At 41.0% G+C, this 18,318-nt stretch overlaps 1 protein-coding gene across 1 annotated transcript in view; it reads right to left on the minus strand.

Annotated features, from left to right (window-relative positions):
- The window catches only part of FARS2 (phenylalanyl-tRNA synthetase 2, mitochondrial), a 478,466-nt gene that overhangs the window by 310,036 nt on the left and 150,112 nt on the right, over positions 1-18,318 (minus strand). Inside the window, 1 exon segment of the mRNA XM_073567345.1 lies at positions 3,423-4,015. Coding sequence (XP_073423446.1) covers positions 3,423-4,015 — 593 coding nt within the window.

Here is an 18,318-nt window from a genome sequence, read left to right on the forward strand (position 1 = left end):
GGAGGCCACACACAATACTGAGCATCATTTTGACTTGTTTTAAGGACATTACATTCCAGTTTAATTTTGTGTGTGACTCCAAATCCAGGCCTCCATTGGTTAATAAATTTGATTTCCATTGATGATTTTTGTGTGATTTTGTTGTCAGCGCATTCAACTTTGTACAGAACAAAGTATTCAATGAGAATATTTCAATCATTTAGATCTAGCATGTGTTATTTGAGTGTTCCCTTTATATTTTTGAGAAGTGTATAATTCTATAGGCATAAGCCATAGGCTTTCAGGTTTTTTCAAAAAGTCATCTAGATATGTTAACAGTATAACTTGTCCTGGAGAACAGAAAAAGTATGAAAAGCTATAACGTAGCCATGGGCAAACAAATCATTTCTGTATTATGTGGCACTGAACATGGGACCCTCTTGCAATCACATTTCTGGCTTTTCATACATGACATGGGTCCTGAAGCTGCACGCGACACAACAACCATGCATAGCTATTCTGATTTGCCAATCACTGCTTATACTTGTAGTGACCTGATCTTCAAGGATCTATTTACACAGGCCCAAAAGTAAGAGAATGAAGTAACACTGCGTGTGTGCATTACGTGTCAAGCATCCTAATCATTACCTACTTGGGCTTGTCTCGGTTTTAGCAGACACAATCAAATTAGGAAAAAAAGACTGTTCAATTGTTATTAACTCTCAGAACATTTTGGTTTTGCTTCATTCCCCTTTTCCCTGCTGCGCTTAGCAAATTTAATTACAACGTGAGAACCTCGACACAATGTTCTAGAATGAATATTAAGTATTCACATTATTAGAGATATTTCAGAAAGGAGCATTCACATTGTGTAGAAATGACAGTGCTCCGGGGAGTGAAGATTATTGACCTTGACATTTAAAAGGGGTTTTCTCATCTACACTATTTAAACCCAAGAAGCCTCCTAGATACCATGAGATTATTTACAGACAAGGTGTACTATATACACTAAAACTAACTACCAGTTGCCCACTATTTTATAGGTCCCTTCATGAGAACTAACTGCCATAGATAAGCTTTTTCTAAATAACTTTCTTTCTCAAACTCTTCTTGTAACCTGAGATGCCCTCCTGGCCACATTATTTCTGTCTTGAGAATCTTCTGATTTCCTGTGATGTCACGTCGGAGTTCACTGTACACTGTACACTATATACAAAGCTCCTGTCTATTATGTAACTGGTGATCCCTGTATTACCTGTATACTATATACAGACCTCTTGTGTATAACATCAATGGTAACCACTGCACTACATTTTTTTTTTAGTTTTTACATGCTTTAATAGTCTCCATGGGAGACGAGAAGCTGCACTTGTCCAATTGGCTCTGCTACATACAGGTGATGATCAGATCGCCTGTATGTAGCAGAGATGCTCACTTGCTATGAGCACTGACCACCAGTGCTGGCGGCCATTCGGCTATCACAACCATAGAGGTCTTCTGGAGACCTCTGGTTGTCATGCAAACCCATTGGTGACCCACGATCACGTGACGGGGTCAACGATTGTCGGGATTTCCAGCGCACTTGCCGGAAGTGCGAGTTAAGTGCCACCATCTGAGATTGTGTCTCAGACGCCTCTCCATTACTAACCTGTGGGCTTGTTATCAGCTGACATTACAAAGCTGACATCAAAACCACAACTATTACGCCACTAGCCACAGGACAAGGGCAAGTGTAAAGAATTGGGCAAAGTGCCAGAATTGGCACATCTAATAGATGCGCCTTCTCTGGGGCGGCTGCAGGCTTCTATTTTTATACTGGGGAAGGCCAATATCCATGGCCTCCTTCCCAGTCTCGAAAATACCAGCTCCCAGATGTCTGCTTTAGCTTGACTGGTTGTCAATAATGGGGGACCCCAGAAGTTTTTTTTTCTTTAATTACAGTATTTAAATAAATAATTTAGAAAAAACAGGCATGGGACCCTCTGTTTTTGATAGCAAGCCAATACAGAGCTAACCGCTGGGAGCTGCAGCCCACAGCTGTCAGCTTTACTGGCGCTGGATATCAAAAACAGAGGGGACCACACAACGTTGTTTTTTAAATGTATTTATGTACAGCACAAGCGCCGGCTGATGAATACACTATGCTCATCAATATTGCCTGATCTCACTGCTATCAGTGAGACTAGGTGTAAGATGATAAGAGTATTACTTTCTCATCAGCCGATGCTTGTGACCGGTAGTAACCTTTTTACCGCCGGTCACAGCTTCTGCGTGGGAACCGGAGAGCTGTCATCAGCGGTAACGAACTTACCGCCGATCAAAGTTGGTGTTTCTCATGCTATCACACAGAGGACAAAGGGGAAAACACTGGATGTTCAGGACCCTCATTCATTTAAATGAGGGCCGGGTTCAGGTTCAAGTTTGGCACTGTTCTGGTACCTCAACCAAATCTTTTTTTAATGTTCGGCCAAACCCGCCAGACCCGAACATCCACGGGTTCAGCCATTTCTACTTAAGAGCAAAGCAGCAACTGACCCTCAAATTCCTCTTAGGAAGAAGTCATGGGGATGGATCCCAAAACTGATGACACGATAGGCCATCAATGTCTCAGATAGGAATACTCTTAAGTTTTATAGTGACCCTTGGGGAGCGATGAAATCTGAGGGTTTAAACCTGGTGACTATAAAGTTTGTGCACAGCTGAATTTATGGATACTTTGAGGCAGTGAGTGGAATCATATACGAGGATCATTATGTGTCTCTCCGGATGTACATAGAAACATATTAAACCTGCAGGAAAGCATTGTAATTACAGTCACAGCTGTGGTTACAATGCAAAATAAAAGATTGTGGATTTAATCAAACTATTTGATCAAGTCAGATTTAAGAAAATCCAACAAAGGCTTTCATTTTTGGAGCACTCAGTAGGATGGTCGTGGGACCCATGTCCACAATTCCCATTTAAATTTTCAGTTAATGCTTAGCGGTGTGTCTGTATTGGGATTTGTAAGCAACAGAACAAGAGCTCTGTGCAGGCTTGTTTGTGTGAAACTAAACACCGACCAGAGTCTTGAGAAAGTCATTATCTCACCCACGGATTATATACTGGTGCAGTCGTCCAATGCAACAGACTAATATGGACTGACACGGATGTTCCAGCTGCGAACGTCAGAGAATAACGTTTGTTTGCATTGGTTTGTAAGTTGAGAAATAAAAATGTTTAAGTTGAACTTTCTTGGGTCACTGCTTCATTGCCGCATGGAAACAAAAGCTGCTCTTACAATATCTGCTACAATAAAAAAATAAATAAATATGTCTCCAGCAAAATCAATTTCTCAACATACACAGTACCAGTGCCAACATTCTCTTCCTTCTCAAAGTTTTCAGGTGGTAACATAACTTTTTAGCCACAAACACATTATTAACTATACATTTCTACTTTACCTCATGGTTTGAGAAAAGGCAGACACCTTCCATTTGATGAAAAATTGGGTAATGACTCCTGTCAATTTCATCACGTCGGTAGACATCCCCCACCACCAGAAAGGCATCCAGTCCTGAGTGCATTAAATCCCACTGATGGGCTGAAGTGTGAGCACGGAGCATGTGTGTCTTGTTTAAATAGTAATTGTCACCCCTTTTTCTAGTAGGATGATCCCAAGGAATGAGCAATTTGTCGAAATTTTGTTCTGTGGTAACAATCGGGCTAAGATCATCATAAACTGAAAAAAGAGGGTTTCCAAAGCGACCTATAAATTCCCTATAAAAGAACTCCTTGATCCTCTCTTTTATTAGCCATAGAGGATGGTATTTCTGATTGTGCAGGTTCTTCCCAACCAAGGATAGGATTTTACTTGTGACGTTTGTGTAATCATCTCGTGGGAAGGGTCTACCGAGAAGTTCTACTTGGCTTGAGATATTGGCTGAAGATGTTTTAGAGGTTATTGTTCGTAAGCATCCTTGCCTTATCCTATTGATCCATATTCTTGGAAAATCTTTAGCTGCCGAACACTGAAGAACATTGTGTTTTGAAGGGCCTAAAGGAAAAAGAAGAATAAATTGATAATTTTTCCAAAACAAAAATGAAAGACATGCAGAAAAAAAATTATGCATACCAGCAAACTGCTTGGTGAAGACACCCAATCCCCCCATAGAAGACCACTTTCAATGTAATTTTAGGTTTTGATTCAATGGGTTGTGATTATCTACAGTCATATGTTAAAGTTTCGGCACCCCTATTAATGTTAACCTTTTTTCTTTATAACAATTTTGGTTTTTGCAACAGCTATTTCAGTTTCATATATCTATAACTGATGGACTCAGTTATATTTCTGGATTCAAATGAGGTTTATTGTACTAACAGAAAATGTGCAATCTGCATTTAAACAAAATTTGACTGGTGCAAAAGTATGGGCACCCTTATCATTTTCTTGATTTGAACACTCCTAACTACTTTTTACTGACTTCCTGAAGCACTAAATTGGTTTTGTAACCTCATTGAGCTTTGAACTTCATAGCCAGGTGTATCAAATCATGAGAAAAGGTATTTAAGGTGGCCACTTGCAAGTAGTTCTCCTATTTGATTCTCCTATGAAGAGTGGCATCATGGGCTCCTCAAAACAACTCTCAAATGATCTGAAAACAAAGATTATTCAACATAGCTTTTCAGGGGAAGGATACAAAAAGTTGTCTCAGAGATTTAACCTGTCAGTTTCCACTGTGAGGAACATAGTAAGGAAATGGAAGAACACAGGTACAGTTCTTGTTAAGCCCAGAAGTGGCAGGCCAAGAAAAATATCCGAAAGGCAGAGAAGAAGAATGGTGAGAACAGTCAAGGACAATCCACAGACCACCTCCAAAGAACTGTAGCATCTTCTTGCTGCAGATGGTGTCACTGTGCATTGGTCAACAATACAGCACACTTTGCACAAGGAGAAGGTGTATGGGAGAGTGATGCGAAAGAAGCCGTTTCTGCAAGCACGCCACAAACAGAGTCGCCTGAGGTATGCAAAAGCACATTTGGACAAGCCAGTTACATTTTGGAAGAAGGTCTTGTGGACTGATGAAACAAAGATTGAGTTGTTTGGTCATACAAAAAGGCGTTATGCATGGAGGCTAAAAAACACAGCATTCCAAGGAAAACACTTGCTACCCACAGTAAAATTTGGTGGAGGTTCCATCATGCTTTTTGGCTGTGTGGCCAATGCCGGCACCGGGAATCTTGCTAAAGTTGAGGGTCACATGGATTCAATTAATTGACAATAATGTGCAAGAATCAGTGACGAAGTTGAAGTTACGCAGGGGATGGATATTTCAGCAAGACAATGATCCAAAACACCGCTCCAAATCTACTCAGGCATTCATGCAGAGGAACAATTGCAATGTTCTGGAATGGCCATCCCAGTCCCCAGACCTGAATATCATTGAACATCTGTGGGATGATTTGAAGCGGGCTGTCCATGCTCGGCGACCATCAAACTTAACTGAGCTGGAATTGTTTTCTAAACAGGAATGGTCACAAATACCTTCATCCAGGATCCAGGAACTCATTAATAGCTACAGGAAGCGACTAGAGGCTGTTATTTTTGCAAAAGGAGGATCTACGAAATATTAATGTCACTTTTATGTTGAGGTGCCCATACTTTTGCACCGGTCAAATTTTGTTTAAATGCAGATTGCACATTTTCTGTTAGTACAATAAACCTCATTTGAATCCAGAAATATAACTGAGTCCATCAGTTATTAGATATACGAAACTGAAATAGCTGTTGCAAAAATCAAATTTGTTATAAAGAAAAAAGGTTAACATTAATAGGGGTGCCCAAACTTTAACATATGACTGTATATCTATGCACAAATTAAAGAGAACCTTTACTCCTCCCTTCAAAAGGTATCACTCATCATTGCAGCCCTGCAATAAAGTTGTAGCGTGCACATCTTCCACCTTTGGCTCCCAAAATCCCGCGTCGTTTATAACGGTAAGCTGTGCCTGCCGCCGATGGGTCGCGACTGCCAGGCTGCGACCAATCAGTGACAGGCGCAGTCGGCGCAGCGTTCAATCGGGCACAGGGCTTAATCTGTAAAAAAGAGAATTAAAATTAATAAAAAAAAGTTATACTCAACTTCCGACGGCCTCCGATCTCCTTTCCACGTGCCCGACCTCACGGTCCCAGTAATGCTTTGTGCCTTAGACCCGAGATGACGTCACTCTCGCGAGAGCGCGACGTCATCAGCAGTCTAAGGGAGGTGAGGGGACCATGCATACCAGGAAAGGGGGGTGACGGGACCATGCATACCAGGAAAGGGGGGTGAAGGGGACCATGCATACTAGGAAAGGGGGGTGAGGGGACCATGCTTACCAGGAAAGAGGACCATGCATACCAGGATTGGGGGGTGAGAGGACCATGCATTCCAGGATTGGAGTGTGAAGAGACCATGCTTACCAGGATTGGGGGGAGAGGAGACCATGCATATCAGGATTGGGGGGTGAGGGGACCATGCATATCAGGATAGGGGGGAGGGGTACCATGCATATCAGGATTGGGGGGTAAGAGGACCATGCATATCAGGATTGGGGGTGCATTATTGCATTATTATTAAAACTTCATAAATAAACTACATACATATTCTAGCATACCCAATGCGTTAGAATCGGGCCACCATCTAGTAGTATTATATCTCCCTAGATGGTTCTAGGTTTACTTGCAGCTGACCCTATGTGTTTACATATGCATCCATTTTACATTCTGAATCTGAAAATTAGTTTTAGTGTGTTGGCAAACTTCTTATAGACTAGAACATATTTATATAGAACAAAAATTATTTTTTTTTCAGATCATCAAAGTTCTTTGCCATGAGGTGCCATGTTGATCTTCCAGTGACCAGTATGAGAAAGTGTGAGCGCGATAACACCAAATTTACACCTTCTCCCCATTCACACCTGAGACTGTTGTGAGTTCATTTTTCCCTTCACCATTGAGGTCTGATGAACTCCCTCCTCTGGTGAAGGAAGGTAGTGAGACTGATTACCAAACACCTGGGCAGCTAGATGATAACTGGGTGGCTGGAATTGAGGACTGGATATAAGGCAGCCGACGCCCTTCTTACTGGCTGGTGATTTTCCTGCTGGATTCTTGGAGACCAGTCTGATTCCTGCATCTCAAAGCTAAGTTTTTCTGCTCTGCTTTGTACTCTTCAGTTTTGTTTTTGTCTTGCCTTGTTTTTTGGGAGTTCTGCCATCCCTGGCTGGGGGTGAGCTGAATTCCATTTTTGTCTCTGATCTGTTGATCTTTTGCTCTGTCTTCAGAATATACTTGAGTGCTGATATAGTCTTTTGAAGCCTAGCGACTTCAGGGCCTGTTTTTCCTATCAGTCGGTTGGCTCATTTTGATAGGGTTTTTGCGGATGGCAGACAGCAGCTTTCCTATCCTGTCCTATGTAGTTAGCTTGGGCCCCATCATTTGCTCAACCTATCTTTCTATCTGTGTTAGTCATCTTGCTTCACCGTCATTATATGTTGGGGGCTGCCTATTGCTTTGGGGTTTGCTCTGGGGCAGTTTAGTTTTTCTCCTTTCTGTCTTTAGGCTATGTAGCTCTCCGGCTGTGATCGAGGGGTCTAGGGCACCGTAGGAACCCCCCACGGCTACTGCTAGTTGTTGTGGATAGGTTCAGGGGTCTGCAATCCGATAGCTGCCAACCTCTCTGGTTTTTCTGGACTTAGCTGGTATTTTGTTTTTTTCTCCTTCGGTGACTCATCATATCATGAGACCTTGTATCACTAAAGTGTCACATGACACCGGGGCGAGAAGATGACTAATTGGGCACAATTTGGTCATTTTTACTTCGGGGGGTGTGCTCAGTTATTTAGAGGGCACAACAAATTTGCACTGCTCTACGTACAACTTGTACACTGACTACTTTACATTTTATCAAAGTGTCATATCTTCAGTGTTGTCCCTTGAAAAGATATAAAACTATTAACAAAAATGTGATGGGTGTACGCACTTTTGTGATATAGAGGACTGAAAATGATCAATTGCTGAGACAGAGCCTACATTTTCCCATCATTAATGTAGACAAAATGGTCTGTTTTAGTTCTTTTCAATCACTAAAAACATATAATAGTAGAAATAACTAAATACCCAGGGGGTCAAAGATCAGAGCCAAGTAAGCACAATCAATATTACTCGTGAATATAGTTATAGACCTCAGGGCAAAAAGCTACCATGCCCTAATAAGCCCTATTGAGGCCCTTCCTAACCTGACTCTCTGTCTGCTGCGGGTCCTTCTCGCAAAGCCTTGTTTTCTGAACTATTAGAGGCGTTTAAGGAGAATATTAAGTCATGGTAGGAGGTACAATCGCTTGAAAATTATATCAAACAGAAAATTGTCCCACGTGGCCTGAGGATACCCCTGACACCAGCTCTCAGGTGTAGAACTCCATCTCTACTCACTAAGTGGGAAGAGAAATTGACTGCATCATCATTACGATTGATGCAAATACTATTGGACAAGGAGAAAAAAACACTGGAAAAAACCTCTGAGGGTGAAGGAACTCACTGAGAATACGCTTAAACTTAAGACAGCTGCTGATTTCTCAGCTAAGGAAGAAAATCTAAAGAATACAGTTGAGAAGTATCAACTGTATATCAAAGAAAGGAAACAAACGATTTGTAAAGGATACTACTGAATTTAGGGAGAAACGAGCATACCCTGCCCTTAGTAATAGGGGTACTCCCATAGATATTTCATCCTCAGATATCGAATCGTCAGACGCAGAAGGGAGTTCAAAATTTTACACATCCAGACCATACATCAAAAATAGGGGACGGGGACGGAGGGGTAGTTTTAGAAGATGGCAGGAAACCGATCGCTTCTACACAAAAACCTCTTCAAAGAAACAGAAACAAATCCCCCCACCACTATGAATACACCCTCCTCTTTGGCCTGTTCCTCTGCATCTTTCTTAGAAACCAGGGGTTGAGCACCATACAAACTGCGAGAGCGTACCAATCAAACGAACTCCAAGTAAGCGGTTTAGTCGAAAAGGGTAATGACAATCAAATAATCAATTTGTCCTCCTATACTTTGTCCGATGTGGAAATGAGAGTCCTTGAGCAGGGTCTCTCATTTGTTCCAACTACGAGGTTTGACCCCTTTGAATGGATTAAAGACATTAATTTATTTACACGGAAACTTAAATGGAAAAAATTATTTTCTTTGAATGATAAAAATAAATGCCAACAACTTGGAATAACGGAGGATGAACGTCCTGATGTGATGCTTTTAGCTAATATGGCTGAGGAAGGGCAGAGAGAAATTGGGGTGGGACCTTTTTCAAATCTAAAACCTAAAAGTAAAAAAATGCCACCTATAGGTGATACAAGTAGTATTGACATCTTTCTGCAGCTAGTCTCCGAGATCTGCAAAATTGATCCGAAGAGAGAGAGGGTCCCACCTAATGTCACCTTTCGTGAAAGGAAAGCATTAGAGGGATATAAAAAACAGAGGGGACCACACAACATTGTTTTTTAAATTTATTTATCTATAGCACAAGCGCCGGCTGATGAATACACTATGCTCATCAATATTGCCTGATCTCACTGCTATCAGTGAGACCAGGTGTAAGATAAGAGTATTACTTTCTAATCAGCCGATGCTTGTGACCGGCAGTAACCTTTTTACCGCCGGTCACAGCTTCTGCGTGGGAACCTGAGAGCTGTCATCAGAACCTCGTCCTCTGGGCAGGAAGTGGAGAATCCTTTAGGTCCTTCGTGGATACTCTCAATAAGAACGAGATGGGTCTCTTCTTCACTCACGAAGTGGGTGGAGATCAGATCACTTTTTTGGATGTCAATATTTCCATCTCTAATGAAGGTTCTTTGAAGACTTGTTTGTATCGGAAACAGACTTCAACTAACAGCCTCCTGAGGTGGGAGAGCTATCAGCCCCCCCCTGAAACGTGGGATCCCAAGGGGGAAGTTCCTTAGAGTGCAGAGGAACAGCTCAGATTGGGGTGATTTTGAGTAGCAGTCGAGAGACTTATGGGGGAGTGTTGTGAACTCATTTTCTGGTCTGCCTCTGGTTTCTGGTGAGGGAGCTGGTTGTGCCGACAAAGGAGTTGTGAGTTCTCTTTCCGGGCTCCCTCTGGTGGTGGCAGGAAGTAGTGAAGCTGATCTAATTAAGAGACCTGCCACCTGATAACGAGGAAGAGGAGTGGACATCTGGAGTCTCAGACTGGATTTAAGACAGCCGACTCCCTATTCCCATGCTGGTGATTTTTTCCTGCCTCCTGAGGTCTTAGCTTGAGAAGGCAGGAACTGAGCTGGAAACTAAGTCGTCTTTGCTAATGTTCACATTTGATTTGGTTTGGTCTATTCAGCTTTTTAGTGTGGTCAGCCAGCCCCGGATGGGGCTGTGCTGAATTTCCACTCTTATGTCACTGTATGTGCCAGCTTGCTTTTTGTCCCTTATTAGATTGGCCTCTTTTTGCTCTGTTCTCAGAATATGCCAGAGTGCTGATATAGTGGGAGAAGTCTGGTGACTTCAGGGAATTTTTTGCTATCAGAAGTGTTGGACATTTTTGCAGGGTTTTTTGGCGTGATTGCAGACAGTATCTTTCCTTTCCTGTCCTTTCTAGCTAGTGTGGGCCCCATCGTTTGCTCAGCCTATTTTCCCACCTGTGTTCGTGTTTTCATCTTGTCTCACCGTCAATACATGTGTGGGGGATGTCTATTCCTTTGGGGTCTGTTCTGGGGCAGTTTTAGATTTTCCGTTTTCTTGCTTTAGGCTTATTTAGTCCTCCGGCTGTGACGAGGCATCTAGAATCATCGTAGGTATGCTCCACGGCTGCTGTTAATTGTGTGGTTAGGATCAAGGGTCTGCAATCCACGTAGTTATCAACCTCTCTGGTTTTCTGTGACTTGGCTTGGTCTTGTTTTCCTCCTCGGTGACCCATTCATAACAGGGGAGATTTAGAAACAGGGGGTACCCCGTGAAGGTGATTGAACCTGTCTATAGACATGCCAAACAAACTAGGAGGATGTCCCTTCTTGTTCCGAGGGAAAAGGAGGATTCAAACATGGTAACCAGGTTGATAGGAACCTTTGATGACCAATCTGGAAGAGTGATGGACATTTTTAAGAAATATTGGTCGATTCTGAAGACCGATAGAGATATATGTAATTGTATAACTCCAGGACCGTCAGTTACATATAGAAAGGGTAAGTCAATAAAAGACCGGGTGGTGAGGAGCCACTTGGAACCTCAGAGGAGGGTACATGGCTGCAGAATAGAGGAATTGGTACATATAGATGTGGACATTGTAGTTTTTGCAAATTTGTATGTACATCGCAATCTTTCCGCAGTGCGTACACTAAGAGGATCTATAAAATGAAATACTTTGCAAACTGCAAAACTACTGGAGTAGTATATCTCTGTACTTGCTCGTGCCCCCTCGACTATGTGGGAAAAACTAAGCGTGAATTACGCATCCGCATAGGTGAACATCTGGGGGACATAAGACATAATAGGGATACCTCCCTTGCTCGTCATGTTCACTTAATACATGGGGGGGACGACAAACAGATCAGTTTTCGCGTTATTGAGAGAGTTCACCCCGCAGTCAGACAGGGGGATTGGAAAAGGAAGATCCTACAGCGTGAAACACGTTGGATCTTCTGGCTTGAATCACAGAGCCCGAAGGGCCTTAATGAACAGTTAAACTTTACTAGCTATCTATAATCAATGCGGTCCTGCATTTTTTTCAGTATACCTGTATGGCTTCTTTAGAGCCTTTTAAGATGATTGCGTCGTTATTAAATATTACTATATTATTATGCATTACTATTTTGTTATCTATAGGACACAAAAAACTTTTTTGCTCCATTTTTGATGGGGTTAGTATTTTTTGTGTACTGATATTATTTATGCTGGAGTGTGACAATTATGTTCGATCTAACTTTTTACTGTATTATGGTACAAACTTTGTGTTATGATACATTTTCTCTAACATTTTCTCAACAATGTACAAATAAATGCGGAAGATAAAATACTAATATATCGCTTGTAGGTGGCCATTCACATTAGGCAGTAGTTGTCCGCTTTTATTCTGTGGCAGAGTGCATTAAAACTGATTTCTATTATATGTAGTATTGAACACAAGCGGTTCCTTCTGATATGTGAGCGGCCTGATATCATCCGGTTATGAGCCAATTTTTTTGTCTTTCTGTGACAGGGCGCATTGTGATGAAACAAACTGATATCAGTTACAATATGTCTGGAACTAAGGAACATAATAGGCGTTCCTGGTGTGCTGCATTAGGCGGGTGCACGTCCTTAAGCCATCTGGCCATGAGCCGGACTATTCAGCACTCCCTCCCCATCACTACTCCCTTCCGGGTTTTGGAACGCAGTTTGCGTTCCATATGAACACCATATTGGATTATTGCATACCGGAAGTGGGCGTCTTACATCCATGCCGAATCTTCAAATGACAGCGTTCCATGCGCCTGGAGCAAGCGGCACACTGCATTGTCATTTCGGCCATGGGTAATGAGTCCCCACTTTTTGACCCCTGATGAACCCTCACCAACTTAGAGGGAGAAATGCGTCGGGTTCCGTCTGCATCTATGGCTGATAAGTATATTGCTGCAAATTATATTTGGCGGACCTTATGTGGTACCATATAAATGAACACTGCTAACCCTATAATATAAGAATATAATGCTGTCTGCAGAACCTGCAGGGCACAAATCAGATTAGCTAAAGCTGAAAATGAACTGAGGCTTGCAAGAGATGTCAAAAGCAATAATAAAGGATTTTGGGGATATGTCAAAAGTAAAAGAAAAGTCAAAGATGCTATAGGATTTTTACAGGATGAAAATGATGAAATGGTAAGACAGGATGTTGAGAAGGCTGAACTTTTAAATTCCTATTTTGCATCTGTTTTCTCTCAGAAAGGAAATGCAACATCAACTGTTATTCACTGTCCTATTAAGGGAATAGAAGAATCCAGGATATCTATAAACAGAAAGATAGTGAGGAAACACTTAGCTAACCTAAATGAATTCAAGTCTCCAGGTCCAGATGAATTACACCCCAGAGTACTGAAGGAGATAGCAAAAGAAATTTTTGAACCCCTCTCCATAATCTTTGAAAATTCTTGGAGAACAGGAGAAGTGCCAGAAGACTGGAGAAGAGCAAATGTTGTTCCTATCTTCAAAAAGGGGAAGAAGGTGGACCCAGGCAACTATAGGCCGGTGAGTCTGACTTCTATACCAGGAAAGATCTTTGAACAAATTATTAAACAACATGTATGTCAATACCTGGATAAGAATGAAGTGATTAAACAGAGTCAGCATGGGTTTCTAACTAATAAGTCATGTCAGACTAACTTAATTTCCTTCTATGACGGTATCACTGATTGGGTGGATCAAGGAAATGCTGTAGATATAGTATATCTTGACTTCAGCAAAGCATTTGACAAAGTCTCTCATACAATCCTTATTGAAAAAATGACTAAGTATGGAATGGACAAGGCAACTGTTAGGTGGATTCATAACTGGCTTAGTGATCGGACCCAAAGAGTGGTCGTAAATGGCTGCACATCCAGTTGGAAGAATGTCTCAAGTGGGGTACCACAGGGCTCTGTCCTGGGCCCTGTATTGTTCAACATCTTTATCAATGATTTAGATGAAGGAATTGAGGGTAAACTGATTAAATTTGCTGATGACACAAAGCTAGGAGGGATAGCTAATACTAGAGAAGAGAGAGAGAGGATTCAAAAAGATTTAAATAAACTGGAGAAGTGGGCAGCAACTAACAGAATGGTTTTTAACAGGGAGAAATGCAAAGTACTACATCTGGGCAGTAAAAATGAAAAAAGCATATATAGAATGGGAGGAATAGGGCTAAGTGACAGCACATGTGAAAAAGACTTGGGTATACTAATAGATCACAGACTGAATATGAGTCAACAGTGTGATGCAGCAGCAAAAAAGGCAAATGCAATTCTAGGATGTATTAACAGAAGCATACAGTCTAGATCACGTGAAGTCATTATTTCCCTCTACTCCTCTTTGGTCAGACCTCATCTGGAATATTGTGTCCAGTTTTGGGCACCACATTTTAAAAAAGACATCAACAAACTGGAGCAAGTTCAGAAAAGAGGGACCAGAATGGTGACCGGTCTGCAAACCCTGTCTTATGAGGAAAGGTTGCAGGATTTGGGAATGTTTAGTTTGCAAAAGAGAAGACTGAGAGGAGACTTAATAGCTGTCTACAAATATCTAAAGGGCTGTCACATTGTAGAAGGATCAACTTTATGCTCATTTGCACAAGGAAAGACTAGAAGCAATGGGATGAAACTGAATGGGAAGAGACACAGATTAGATATTAGAAAAAACTTTTTGACAGTTAGAGTGATCAATGAGTGGAACAGGCTGCCACGAGAAGTGGTGAGTTCTCCTTCAATGGAAGTCTTCAAACAGAGGCTGGACAGACATCTGACTGGGATGATTTAGCGAATCCTGCTTTGAGCAGGGGGTTGGACCAGATGGCCCAGGAGGTCCCTTCCAACTCTACGATTCTATGATTCTATGAGACGGAGATTTCATTTTGATATATGAAATGCTGAGCACTGCATTGATATTTGATATATGAATCCCCACTGTTTTTGATATCATTTTGGGGAGTATATTCAGCACAGTCCATCTATATAGTGTGCTTGCATTTTTTTGAAGGGTTATTGCATATGTACTGTGTTATATCTTGCTTGATTTTTGGCACCACATGAGAGATAAGTTCTATTGAGGTGATGTTATTTTAAGCCTCATGAGATATTGTTCTACAAGTATGCTGTTGCTTAAATATTGCATATGGTGTGGATTGTTTCCATGTGTAAATATTTTTTTTTTTCAGAAAATATTTATTAAAGTTTTTATAACAAAGAAACGGTACAATACAATAGACCATATGCTACCATTATCTGGGTAGTTAAGCATTATTTAAGTATGAAAGTAGAGAAAAGAAGGAAAAGACATGAGGGAGAAGACATAGTAGTAAGAGTAAGGAAAAAAAATAGGTATGGGGATATAGGGTAAGGGAAGGAAGAAGGGGGGGGATTATAGCCATCAGTAAAAAAAAAAATAATTTAACTTATTTAACTCAAATCATCTAAATTACTCGGGAGCTAATTATGTATCCAGTTGGCAAATTCCGGACTCTCTTTGAATGAATGCCAAGGAAACCAAGTGTGTCCCTGTCTAGATGTGGAGCCCCTATCTTGGGACATCAGTGATTCCATACGCTCCAATCTGTCCATCTCCACCACCCATTCCATCACAGAAGGGACCCTCATGGATCTCCAATGTCTGGGTATGATCATTCTTGCTGCTATTAGGCAAAATCTCCAGAGGCCCCTTTTAATTGTTTTTAATGGGCCAGGGATCAGAGAAAGGAGAGCAATCTGAGGAGATGGTTCATATCTGATTCCAGAGATGATATAGAAAATCTGGAAGATGGCCGACCAAAATGGCCATGTGTAAATTTTTGAGATGGATTCAGCCTCAGGATTTATTGGGTGATTAAAATCCCTGGTTTATTTGCAACGGTTGCGACAGACATAACTTGACATTCTATTTCTGTCATTTAAATGTGCAGTATTCTTATCATTTTATGTGCTTGTCATTAAATTCAGACAAATGTATTTTTATGTGTGCTGTTTATTATATACTCATCTCTCTGTAGACGTTTTTTCTCGATTTTTCATTTCTTTCTATGGGTCTGCCTATTGCAGCAGGTTAGTATTTTTGACTACGAGATAAGTCTTATTTAAGCTGCAAAAAACCCGTACTCCGAGATAAGCATTGGGTTTCGATGGGTTTCTATACTATATTTTCTGGTTCTTTCTTTGATTATATGATCCAAAATATATTCTGTGGAGGTTTTGTTTCTGTTTTATTTTTTGCCTTCTGGTAGGTCTCTCCCAAGTGATATCAACAACTCTACAGTTGAAAAACTAAGGCTTGTCTCATGATTATGAAAGTAGTTCAAGGTTTTTAAGTTGTTTTTTTCACTCGAATGGAAACCCATTAATCACAATAATACACAGAACAGCATTTCAAGACGACTTACATTGGCAGAGAGGATTATAAAATGTTTTACACTTAAGCAATGTCAACAGAGTAGACATTTTGTATCACTTGAATTATTGCACTTTAATAAATGTTTCAGTTAACCTTACACATATGGTAAGTTTTTATTGTTCAAATTTTGTACAGCCTTGTATGAGGAAAAAAAAGCAAACTTATTTACAAAGATACTGTGAATGTGTGGAATAGGAGAGTAAACTGGCCACAAGGTTAGAAGGGATGAGGAGGTTATTTTAAAGATTGTGTCAAGCAAGGAATTTACCACTTACAGTTGTGGCCAAAAATATTGACACCCCTGCAATTCTGGCAGATAATACTCAGTTTCTTCCTGAAAATGATTGCAAACACAAATTCTTTGGTAGTATTATCTTCATTTAATTTGTCTTAAATGAAAAAACACAAAAAGAATTGTCCTAAAGCCAAATTGGATATAATTCCACATCAAACATAAAAAAGAGGGTGGACAAAAGTATTGGCACTGTTCGAAAAATCATGTGATGCTTCTCTAATTTGTGTAATTAACAGCACCTGTAACTTACCTGTGGCACCTAACAGGTGTTGGCAATAACTAAATCACACTTGCAGGAAGCTGACATGGATTAAAGTTGACTCAACCTCTGTCCTGTGTCCTTGTGTGTACCACATTGAGCATGGAGAAAAGAAAGAAGACCAAAGAACTGTCTGAGGACTTGAGAAACCAAATTGTGAGGAAGCATGAGCAATCTCAAGGCTACAAGTCCATCTCCAAAGACCAGAATGTTCCTGTGTCTACTGTGCGCAGTGTCATCAAGAAGTTTAAAGCCCATGGCACTGTGGCTAACCTCCCTAGATGTGGACGGAAAAGAAAAATTGACAAGAGATTTCAACGCAAGATTGTGCGGATGTTGGATAAAGAGCCTCGACTAACATCCAAACAAGTTCAAGCTGCCCTGCAGTCCGAGGGTACAACAGTGTCAACCCATACTATCCGTCGGCGTCTGAATGAAAAGGGACTGTATGGTAGGAGAGCCAGGAAGACCCCACTTCTTACCCAGAGACATAAAAAAGCCAGGCTGGAGTTTGCCAAAACTTACCTGAAAAAGCCTAAAACGTTTTGGAAGAATGTTCTCTGGTCAGATGAGACAAAAATAGAGCTTTTTGGGAAAAGGCATCAACATAGAGTTTACAGGAGAAAAAAAGAGGCATTCAAAGAAAAGAACACGGTCCCTACAGTCAAACATGGCGGAGGGTCCCTGATGTTTTGGGGTTGTTTTGCTGCCTCTGGCACTGGACTGCTTGACCGTGTGCATGGATTTATGAAGTCTGAAGACTACCAACAAATTTTGCAGCATAATGTAGAGCCCAGTGTGAGAAAGCTGGGTCTCTCTCAGAGGTCATGGGTCTTCCAGCAGGACAATGACCCAAAATACACTTCAAAAAGCACTAGAAAATGGTTTGAGAGAAAGCACTGGAGACTTCTAAGGTGGCCAGCAATGAGTCCAGACCTGAATCCCATAGAACACCTGTGGAGAGATCTGAAAATGGCAGTTTGGAGAAGGCACCCTTTAAATATCATGGACCTGGAGCAGTTTGCCAAAGAAGAATGGTCTAAAATTACAGCAGAGCATTGTAAGAAACTCACTGATGGTTACCGGAAGCGGTTGGTCGCACTTATTTTGGCTAAAGGTTGTGCAACCAAGTATTAGGCTGAGGGTGCCAATACTTTTGTCTGGCCCATTTTTGGAGTTTTGTGTGAAATGATCAATGTTTTGCTTTTTGCTTCATTCTCTTTTGTGTTTTTTCATTTAAGACAAATTAAATGAAGATAATAATACCAAAGTATTTGTGTTTGCAATCATTTTCAGGAAGAAACTGAGTATTATCTGACAGAATTGCAGGGGTGTCAATACTTTTGGCCACAACTGTATGTCTAGATTCTAATATACTGTATTTCATATGCCATTGCCCAACAGTTCCCTTGCCCTGATTAAAAAGGCCACCTCTCTTTTATGCCTGTATGCAGTTTGACGACAGACGAGCACGAGCAGAGAAGCATAAATCTGGCCTCACTTCTTGTAACACCATAGATAATTCACTAATAACTCTCTTAGAACTTAAAAAGTTATCACTGTTTTTTCTGTGGTTTTACATGGGACTGCATGTGACATCTACAACATTATCTGTACTCAGTTATCACTGTGTTATCTGGT

Source organism: Dendrobates tinctorius, unplaced genomic scaffold (assembly GCF_039654945.1).
Source record: "Dendrobates tinctorius isolate UK_male_01 unplaced genomic scaffold, ASM3965494v1 ptg000004l, whole genome shotgun sequence".
Taxonomy (NCBI): domain Eukaryota; kingdom Metazoa; phylum Chordata; class Amphibia; order Anura; family Dendrobatidae; genus Dendrobates; species Dendrobates tinctorius.